Below are 11,226 nucleotides of genomic sequence, written 5' to 3'. Positions count from 1 at the left end.
AAGTCGGATGTGCGAATTTTTTTTGCACGTGCAAGAATGAAACCAACTCCGTTGGCGACAACAGATCTGAGACATCCGTGCCTAGGTTATCACCCACCAACGGTTCTTTATCTTGCTCTTGACTAAGCTGCTTAATTTCTTGGACTAAAGTTGATGAGTTTGCTGTACAAGGAACTATAAAGTAGAACAAAATGTTGATGATAGAACAAGTAAGCTTGGCCTTGGCTTAGTGTTTCAGATGTTAAACAAAGGAAAATGAAAGCTTAAAAACAAAGCCTTTTCCTGGAAATGCCACGAAGCTCGGGAAAATGAGAAAGAAAAACAAACATGTGAGGTCAAGGAAAGGTCTGAGAGGAGAGAGATGACTGAGTGGCCATTTTCCCCCTGAGTGTCTACCCCTCTTTTCTTCTAAAAATCCCTTTCAACATTTTCTCCTCTCCCGAAAAAACCTCGAACCCGACCCCATCATCGACCCGAACCCGCTCCCGGCTCCCGTATATTGCTTCTCCGTTTCGAGTCCTCACGTTAACCATCCGGTGGCTCCGGAAACATCAAGCGCCGATTCGTTGATTCTTATCGGGAAGAGCAGAGTGAGCAAATTGGATAATGGATCCGTACAAGAATAAAAAACCCGATAGCCGAATGAAAAAAGCATTGATTTTTAATAGGCTTTGATCGGCGCACCGGAAGTCGTAATAATCCGCAGACCTGCACATTTTTTTCGTGATTTCAGAGATAATTTCAGAGGGATTGACTTTACACTCAAAGAAGAGGTGTAGATGAGCTGCGGAGGCGGCTGATTAGACTCGGTTTTGAAGAATGAAACCAGTGGCGGGAACACGGTTTCTGATGCTGGCGTGGGTAAAATTGGCAAACATGTTTTGCCAAGAAATTGTCAATGACTGTTTTGGAAATTTTAGGGTAAACTATGCATTCAGTACCTAAACTATCAGATTTAATTCATTTTTGTACCAAAACTTTAAATTTTTTTAATATCATACCTAAAGTTTAATTTTTATTTCATTTTAGTATTCCATCATTAAAAACTTCAGTTTTTATTTCATTTTAGTATCATTTTTAAAATTTAACGTTAAGTTTTGAAAAAATTAAAAGTTTAAGTACTAAAATAGACAAAAATTGATCATTTAAGTACTAAACTCATGAAGTTTTTAACTATGAGGTACGAAAATGAAATAAAAGTAAAATTAGGTATGTTTTTAAAAAAAATAAAGGTTTATGTATTAAAATGGACCAAAATTAATAGTTTAAATACTAAATACATAATTTACCCGAATTTATATATAAAAACCTAAGAAAAATGATAATATATAATTTAGGATAAACTACACTTTCAATTCTTAAACGTTTACTTTTGTTTTGTTTTCATATACAAACTTTACTTTTTTTTAAAAATTTATCTAACATTTAGTTTAAATTTCATTTTGGTATCCATCATTAAAAAATAATAGAATTATTGAGGTGATATTTTTTTATTTTTTCAATAATGACATAATATTATCTTATGGTGACATGTCAACATCACCATTAAATTTTTAACCACATATACTAAAATGAACCTAAATAAAACATTAAGTATGATTTAAAAAAATAAAAATTGAGTGCCAAAATAGAACAAAAGTAATAGTTTAAATACCAAACATATAAATTACCCTACATTTTATAGAATGATTCCAGCATAGGTTTAAGGTTGGGGTTTTCTTAAAAATTTTCGTTTTCTGAAACATGGTAAGATAATTGCCCTGATATTACTTAATTTGATTGTGCTACAAGAATTCTATAAATTACTATAGAATAATATTTTGGAGCAATCGGCAGAACTTACAATCTTAATAAAGGGTGATTTAGCCTTTGCTTAAAAAAATTTCAAAGCAGCTGCCGGACCCACGGGGAGGCAGTGCCCTTGGCCATGCAAGTTGGGAATATTGCCTTCTAATCCCTTAAAAAATAATGAAATCTGAAATAAATATAATGGTAAAATTGCGGTTTACCCCCCACAAATTCTAAGTTGAAAATGTTATCCATGAGGCTGTGGAAACAAACTAAATTGTACAACGTACCGTAGAAGTAGGCATTCGTGTTAGTCGAGATGAGATGCGTAGTTACTAAATCAAATAGAGTTGAAGTCAAGTGTGTAAAACTAATTCAGTTGTGCGTAGCGTAAGCATATGAACTGAGATGCCAAATAAAATAATTTGACAGCAAAGTTAGAATAACAATACAGTATTTGATGATATACAGGGCAAGTCACAAATTAGATCCTACGAAAACTGATGGCAATGCCAGATAAACTAAACAAAATATGAACGCTCGATCCGTAAAACAATAATTAGCCCGTAATGATACCTGCCAGAATATCAGTCTTACCTCGTGCATAAATTGTGTAAACTAAGCGTATGGCGTCAAGCCATCCATCTAGTGATTCCCAAGAGTCGGCTACCTGAAAGAGAGCATAAAATACTCGCTAAAGCTGGACAGCCATACATGCATATATCCCTAAGATTGCATCCAAATGATGAACATGTGGCCTATCTAACTAATATTATAAGGTTTTCCATCGGTATGAAAGAAATCATTCATTCAGTGAGATTGAAGAGGAAATTTTTTTAATGAAAATCAAGAGCATTATACTTACCAAGAAAACCGGACCAGAGGTGGTATCGATGCAGAGGCCTGCACCTTGTGGTAAAGTCAGATCAGCGCATGCTGATACAGAAACAATATCGGGAATTTCCACTCTTATAGCCTTTTTGTCGATATTTGTTACATCTATGGCTCTGCCAGAGAGGCTTCGGGAAACTTGTTTGTGATCCACCCTGATGACCTGCTCAATTGGAAAAGAGAAAACATGGAGAAACAAAATGAAAGTCTGCACAGATGTAGCCTTTAACTAGTCTAGGTTGGGTTGACTACCAAAGCAATTAAAAAGAAAAAATAAACAAGCAGCACAAACTAGAGATGAACACTACAATTCACTCCAAATTCAAAAGGAACTTACAAAAACATAATTGCATATATTAATTAACAACATTATTTGAAGAAATTAATCTCCGTTCACAGGAAAAAATGAAATGGAAGTTGATATCAATTAAACATGGGCAACAAAAGAAAAAAACAGTTTTTTCTTTTACCTGTTGAAGAGCCTCATGATTCAAGAAAAACTCTGTTCTCTTCCAAACACTATGAGGGGCAATTGAATTTCCTACTGGTGGTGTAGCAAGATACCCATCTTTAAGATGGGGTAAAGGCAACTGTCAAAATTTGATTTTAGTTAGGCATAACATAAAATGTATTGTGCAGCTAATTCAATTAAGAATAAACAGAGTGATGATGCCCCCAATGAGTAGGGTCACATTCATGCCAAAGGAATATTATTTGAAAAGGCATTGGATTAGGCATGTAGCTCTTTATTCGGATAGGATATTTTGCATCAAAACAACAGTTTCACTTTCTGGTGCAGTTCAAATCATAGTCACATGGATCGCGGTACGCTCCGGTACGGGAACGTGGAACGGGATCGCAATTCGCTAAGTCTCTAAAATTGGTACGAGGGGGGTAGGCTCATTTCGGATCGCTCCGGTACGATGTACCATATAAATTGGTACGACAAGAAGATAAAATCAGAAGATAAAGAATCCATAATTTATGTTAAAGGAAAAAAAAAGAAAACAAATCCAGTTGTCCAGCTCCCAAACAAGAAACAAAGCGCCAACAAAAGTAAAGTACACAGTAAACAAAGCAGGATGGATTGAAAAGTAGAATTAAGAAAACAGAAAAGACTGACTCAAGGTCTAAAATAAAATAGGTTAAAAAGTACTGGACCTCGCAACCAATTAACCCCCTAATCACCTGAAATGCGGCTCATCTCCCCCCAAACTCAAAACGATGGCCCTATTCTAAACGACGCCGTTCTACTAGGCAAATATATGGGATTTTTAGGGTAAAATTTTTAACCTAATTCCTTATCTTCTTCAGCCTTAAACCGACCCCCGTCGTTCCCCCATTTCCTCTCCCTCAAGCTCCTCTTTAACACTCGACGAAACCCAAAGCCTCCATGGCTTCCGCCGTCCTATGCTCCGACGAGGAGCCAGGACTCCATCTAAACCCAAAGCTCGTACCGAATCGCGATTTTGAAACGACTGGAACACGATCGTACCGCGTTTTGGATCGCATCGTACGGTACGTAGATCGTGGGCTGTTGAGCGATTTCTGTAACTATGGTTCAAATCAGTTGTAGCGCACTGATAATGACAGACAAAAACAGCACCAAAGAGGTGACGACTGACATGAACTTTAGAACTTCATGTTTTACATAAAAAATACTACTATAAAATTAAAATAATCCAGGAAAGGAGCAAGAGATCGTTTTCGTTGCTAATAGACTCAACACTGCTCATGGAAGACTAGATCAATCTAAAAAAAATAAAACAGAAAGAAAACGTTGAAAGATTAAATACTGACCATTGAACGGACAAGCCTCAAGGCACTGCTGTAAACCTGTATGTTTCTAAAACATCAAATAAGAACATAATCGCAATAAAAAATAAAAATAAAAACTAAGATGGGAAATCAAATTGCAGAACTCTGAAACTTTAAATTAAGGAGAAAATTAAGTATAACATTAGCTTTCTTTATTACACTTTATGTTAACAAAAAGCATTCATGAGATAAAATTGCGTTAGCCAATAATTGTGCCACATAAATAGCCTGTCGTACAGTAAACCTCTGTAGTCCAGAACACACACAGATCTCTTACCAAGTAATTTGGTTTCAGTGCATGAGCAGCAGCAATATATACAGCAGACTGGCTATACAGCTCATTTGGGGAAATTTCATTCAGATTTGGGGAGCCTGTTCTTAAGGTATCCTCAGCTAGTCCATACTGCATTTAAAAATAAGATATTTCAAGTTACAAATCTATGCTTCACTCTTATGAAATGTTCACATAAGGAGATCATTATCTAAAAGGAAATGTATCAAAGATGAGAATAGGATCATGCCATCCAGTTTAAGAACTAGTAATAACCAACAAACTCACCAAAACAGTTCCAAGGTTGTATATTGCTCGATGGAAATCAAACTGCAACTGTATAGCTGCACGGAACTGCATTAGAAACAATGGGTATTGTAAAAATACAAATGCAGTGAGAGCTTAATCTTTTAGGACTCCTCGGATGTCAAATTACTTTGCTGCTAGTTAATATAGTCATCTGAGTAGCCTGATAATTCCAATGACTTTTGTACCTTCCTAATTGCAGTCCTCAAAATTTTTGGCTTCTCTCGAGCTGGAACAATTGCACTGAGTTCCTAAAATGAAGGCATGAAAGTAAGCATAATATTCTAGAACTCCATAGAAGTAGGCTCAGCAATTTGGAAGATATGGAGATAAATGAATCTGATTATAAATAATATTAACATCACTATAACATAGTTCACCTGAAGAGCAAGTCCCCAATTGTTTAGTGCCTGAAAGAGATATAAGAATCCTTAAAATCACAAAGAGGTAGGATAAAGTGAAAGGAGTAGTAGTTCTAGTTAGCAAAATTACAAGACTAAAAGAAGCGTTCTAGTTAGAAAAATTACAAGACTAAAAGAACCAGTTAATTCAAATATACCTCGGGGCTATTCCAGTTGAGTTGGACAGCTTTTTCATAGTTTTTTGTTGCCTGAAAAACCATAACGGTAAGTTTAGGCTCTATGAAACCAAAGGACAAGGTATTTATTACTACAAGAAGGCATTTCTTGGGGGAGGCCAAGGGTTTCCATGCAGCACTACCACAAGGACAATGTGTTTCAGAAATAAAATCTAGAATGACTACATACCAAATATTCCACGGAAAAATCACTTCCATAGTTCCTTGGCCTTAATAAAATAGATTGTATAACAGCATGAAGCTAACATGAAGCATAAACAGAATAAGATCTTATCCATGCACGGAAAAGGTTTTCCATAACAAGATACTAAGATTTCCCTTCAAAGGACTACTATTATTCATACAAAATCTATCACGACTAAAATACCAAGATTATTTAATAAGAACCTGCTCCCAGAGTTCTTCAGCCTCTTTGGTCCGACCACGCATTTTTGCTCGATCAGATATTGCTATTGCCCAGTTGTAGAAAGCCTGTCAAGCAACAACATTGCAACAAAGTCAAGGAAAAGAATATCAGTAAAAAGTATATACTTTACATATCCGTATATAGGAAGATATATGCATTATGCAATTCTACACTAATTTTTCTTGTCTATCCAGTTCCTTATCTGGCTGATGCATTCTGAAAAGTCATCATGCCCTTTGTAATTGAAAACGAACTTAAAAATTCACAAATTCTCAGTGAGTTGAACAAGAACTCATACATCATGAAGTGTTGGGCAGAGATGCGTAGCCTCGTCATACTTTTTACAAGCCTCCTCTAGCAAGGCATCTTTAGAAGGCGAAGTAGAATCTGGACTAACATTATCTGCACTTTCCTGCAAGCCAAATAAGAATCGCATGGACATAATGAGAAATCTGTAATATTTTGCAACGATTACAACATGTTTAAATTCACAAACTTAAGCAGGCAGTTCTATCAGTATAAGAATAGGACATGATATATCATTTTGAATGATGTTATGATAACAATAACAAAATGAACCAGGATCTCAAACCTGAAGAACCAATGCCCAGTTGTAAAGAGCATCATAATCTTCTGGGTTTCTCTCTAGTGCGGTAGCATACCTACAAAATTTGACTTAAGATTAGTACTACGGAACAGCAGAATCAAAGCAGCAACATATCAAGTTCAATATGAATAATGTGTGACAAGTGTATAAAACAAGATGATGGTACCTCCTAGCAGCATATACAAGAATCTGATGGCGAGACCTGCCTTCCTCATCAGTACCAGTGACACTATTGATCAACTCCATTGCAGCATTGTTTTGGTAGGATTGTCGTTGTCTGCTTTCTTGACTGAAGCATATATACATCATGGAGTATAAAATGATACCATTGTCGAGCAAAAGAAACATTATAAATACAAGAAGAAACAAGATGACACATAGTTACTCCAACAAGACCAAGAAACCTTTACTGCATGAATGGCGGCATGAAAAATAATATAAACTGCATCCTATAGAGTGCAAGATCCCAAAATCAAGGACTCCTTAATCAAAGTTTTAGAAAGCGTAAGATACAGTTAATGCCGCACATGAAATTGAGAGCAAATTAAAAGGATCACATACAGCAAAACATACATGATTAGATTCTAACAATTAGGTTCAAGAGTAATGAAGACTGTGATAGGGGAACAGTTGCTCATCCGTGCAATAAATAAAAATGAAATCTTAGTCTAACAGAACGAGTACGCCTTGATGCATCAAGTAGTTTGTGTGAAACAGCCAAATTAAGGAGACGAATCAACAGAGAATGCCAAAGATCCAGAGGTTTCTATATTGAAAGCTCGTTAAATCCAATAACGAATTAAGAGAGGTTTTTTTTTGTTACCAACTGAGACTCGAAATGGATGAGGAGAAAGAGTACCTGTAAGGAGAGCTTGTATCATCTTCTTCGTTTTTGAATTCACTTAGCAATTCTCTCATCGTGAAAGTCCGGTTCTCTTCATCTTTACGCAGCCCCGGACGAGCAACTTGGTCGGTGGTTGCTTGGATCGAGCTCTCTGCACCCGACTCCGGCTTCGGCTCGGCATCAGTTACCACGGGTTTCGATTTCAATTGCTCAACCGGTTTCGTTTCTGACTGTAATTCAGGTTGAGATTCCACTTTCAAATCCGACTCCGGTTCGGGTAGTGGTTGGGAACCATTCTGAAGTTCGGATCCCTGAGTCGTTTCGGACATAGCGTTGAACGAGATATTTCCGTTCTACGCCGAAACGGAATCGAAGAAGATCTAAGAGATATACCAAGAGAGAGAAAATAAAATGTGCTGAAGCTAAGATCTAAAAGTTACAAAAAAAAACCTTCACCCAAGCAGTAAACGTAAAACATGGTAAATCGAAGATGAAGGATAAATTGTTTGAGTAAATTATGTATTTAGTACTTAAAATATCATTTTTAATCTATTTTAATACCTAACTTTTTTATTTTTACAAACTCATACCTAAAGTTTAGTTTTATTTCATTTTAGTCGTTAAAAACTTTAAATTTTGTTTCATTTTAGTATCTTGTTCAAAATTTAAATTTAGGTTTTAAGGAGATTGAAAGATTAGGTCAAACCAAAATCGATAGCTTAGGTACTAAACGAGCTAAGTTTTTAACGAAAATTAAGGTTTTAACAGTGTGATATTAAAATAAAATGAAAATTGAAGGTTAGATATGATTTTGAAAAAATTGAAAGTTTAAATATTAAAACGGATCAAAACTGATAGTTTACCCACTAAATACGTAATTTACCCTAATTTTAGATAAAGTACATAAATAATCCATTGATTATATGATGTTATTTTATTGAGTCTCTCGACTATAAAAAGTTATAAAATGATTCTTCGATTATAGGGGTTATTTTTTCAGTCTCCCGACTATTAAAAGTTACAAATGATCACCTGACTATACATATAATCTAAAACCGTCATTTTTCGTTAAAAATTAGTTATCGTCTGAATTAAACGTTATCTTGTTTATTGAAATATGATTCTTTATCATTATTTAAACCGTATTTCTTTGACTACTAAAAGCAAGCGATGAATGTTTAATACGAAGGTTTTTTCTACGGCAATGTGATTAAGTCCCCCGGGAATGTTCATGAGGCTTTGGGCTATAATGAATTGCGCCTATTTCTAGAGTTCAAAGAAGAGTATTTAAGTTTTACCGACGGAACTTCTCAAGTTATTTGGGTTCAGAATGTGTTAACTGATATGAGAGTACATGTAGGAGTGCCAAAAATATTGTCCGATAATGAATATCGGATATTATTCGATATGGAATTTAATATATCCAAAAATTTAGATCATTGAAATTATAATTCGAATCAGATTCGATTTTTAGGATATCAAGATTTTCAGGTGGAATATCTAAATCCAAATAAAACTTAATTTGACAAAAAGGTCATATCAAAATTTTATATTTTGTGACTTTATGCAACATTCTAGGTTGTGGGTTCGATATCCATTAGGAGCAAAATTCTCCTTTCATTCCCCATGTAGTAATTGTTCGAAAAAAATAGTGTAAAATACAAATTTGGTATCTGAACTTTTGTTCTTTCTTCTATTCCATTCACTGTACTTTAAATCTTTTCAATTTCCTCACTAAATTTAATATTGTCGCGACCGTCTTTCGGTTGGGCCCTAAATTGGGCTTCGACTTAGAAAAATGGACTAGGAGTCGCCACTGACCATTTTAAAATGAATTTAGGTGGGTCGGACACCATCTTACCTGATTTGCGTTTTACCATAAACGTGTCAGGTTCGGGAGTCGGTTACGGTCAAGGAAGGATTACCACCCTTGAATCGCCCTTTCGATACCAATTAATTTATCGGTTGTCTTAATTGCGAAAATTTAAATTTAAATTGAAATTTAAAACATTCGATTCGAATTACTTACCTCTGATCGGTTGTAATTCTTAAAAAAAGAAAGAGTAAAAAAGGTTAGATAAAAAAGAAAAAAATATTAAATAAAAGAGAGAAAATAATAATAATAATAATAATAATAATAATAATTCAAAGGGAAAGAAGATATGAAAAAGAAACCAAAAAGATGAAAAATATTAAATAAGTTAAAAAATGAAAATAAGGGAAAAATAATAATAAGTCGAGGAATAAAATGAAATAGGATAAAAAATAAATAAAAAATTTAAACATAAAAAAATAAATAAATAAAATAAAATAAAAGGGATTAGAAAGAAAAATGAGAAAAAACAATTATTATAATATAAAATAAAATAAGAATCTAGAAAAAAAATAAACATAAAAAGGTTAAATTTTAAAATAAAATATAGGAAAATTTTAAGAAAGTAAAAAAAATGAATAATAAAAAAGGATCAAATTGAACGAGATTAGAATTTACAGACTAAAATTAACATTAAAAGTGGACGGCAAGAGGAAAGAAACAGAATTGGGGGTTATTTCACAAAACATAAAAGTGCAAGTAGGGACTAGATTAAGTAAATTGAAAGTTCAGAGGTAAAACTGAAGTAAGTGACCAAATTGAAAGAAATATAAACCTAACTCCAGTGCTACAAAGGAGGAACTCTTTAATGGCTAGTGTACTAATTAAACCAAAAAATCTATGAAACTCAAAACCCTTATTTCACGCGTGAATTCATTTGACTTTTAACTGTGCTTTCTCCTCCTCTTTTGCTTTCTTCAGTGCGGCGCATCTCCACCATCGTTTTTGCACCAAAGAAGCTCCAAACGACATGAGAAAGGTCGAAAAAGCTTCGTCGGGAAATGGGTACCTCTCAGGTAAAGAACATAACCCTGATTTGATTATGAAACTCGGTATTTTCAAACATGCAAAACGAAAAATTACGTTTTTAAAAATGGAGGATACCTTGAAAGTTATTTTGTTCTTCGTTCGAATGTTACAAAGTTTCTCTCGAATTTCAACTTGCGTATTTCTCAGCGATTTTCGTGTGTAAAAGCTCTCTGTGGTATTGTATGTAATTTCCCCCCTTTTGAGTTTATTCGTTTACATATATATAGCTAAAACAACAACTATTTTTAGGGAGTCCTACTTGAACTGAAATTTGTTCATTTGTTGCTTTTATGTCCCACACGCTCACGATGCGGTGGCTGTTACCAAAGAAAATGGTGATTGACTGAGTTGCGGTTGAGGTGAGGAACATGCGGCGCTGGTTGGAACTTGGCTAGGTTTAGAAAAAACCCTATCTGCTTTGGGGGTCAGTTCGAGTCTAAATTGGTTTGGGGCTTCACCTAGGTCACGTCCTGGACCGGTTCACGTGCAGCTGGATCGCACGTTTTGGTCTTTGGGTTGTTGGGTTATTTTGTAAATGGGCTGCTTCCTTTAAAAACGGGTCTGCTATGTATTGGGTTTCTTGTTGGTCTTGTAATCTAAAACCAAACAGAATACATATAATTTATATATATATATATATATATATATATATATTATAAGATAAATATATAATATATGTCACATCAGTTAGGATGAAATGTCGTGTCTACTGCTGCCCCTCTTTATCATTTTTCGTTAAATAGGAAAAAGATAAAAATACATGAATTTTCGTTCGGTGGAGTTGAAAAATAACTC

At 34.6% G+C, this 11,226-nt stretch overlaps 1 protein-coding gene across 1 annotated transcript; it reads right to left on the bottom strand.

Annotated features, from left to right (window-relative positions):
• Positions 1-2,243: 2,243 nt before the first annotated feature.
• On the bottom strand, positions 2,244-7,950 carry LOC120184964 (protein HLB1-like). Its single transcript, XM_039189302.1, has 14 exons — positions 7,545-7,950; positions 6,852-6,974; positions 6,671-6,740; positions 6,377-6,490; positions 6,060-6,143; positions 5,634-5,684; positions 5,455-5,484; positions 5,263-5,325; positions 5,057-5,122; positions 4,775-4,900; positions 4,480-4,515; positions 3,150-3,269; positions 2,654-2,842; positions 2,244-2,458 (listed from the first exon to the last, which is right to left on the bottom strand). The coding sequence occupies exons 1-14, from the start codon at positions 7,856-7,858 to the stop codon at positions 2,348-2,350; spliced, it is 1,497 nt and encodes a 498-aa protein (XP_039045233.1). The 5' UTR covers positions 7,859-7,950; the 3' UTR covers positions 2,244-2,347.
• Between the last annotated feature and the right edge of the window lie 3,276 nt (positions 7,951-11,226).

This window comes from Hibiscus syriacus, unplaced genomic scaffold (genome assembly GCF_006381635.1).
Source record: "Hibiscus syriacus cultivar Baekdansim isolate YM2019G1 unplaced genomic scaffold, ASM638163v2 tig00112981_pilon, whole genome shotgun sequence".
Classification (NCBI taxonomy): domain Eukaryota; kingdom Viridiplantae; phylum Streptophyta; class Magnoliopsida; order Malvales; family Malvaceae; genus Hibiscus; species Hibiscus syriacus.
Note: the sequence above shows the minus strand (reverse complement) of the source record. Positions and strands in the feature narration are given on the sequence as shown.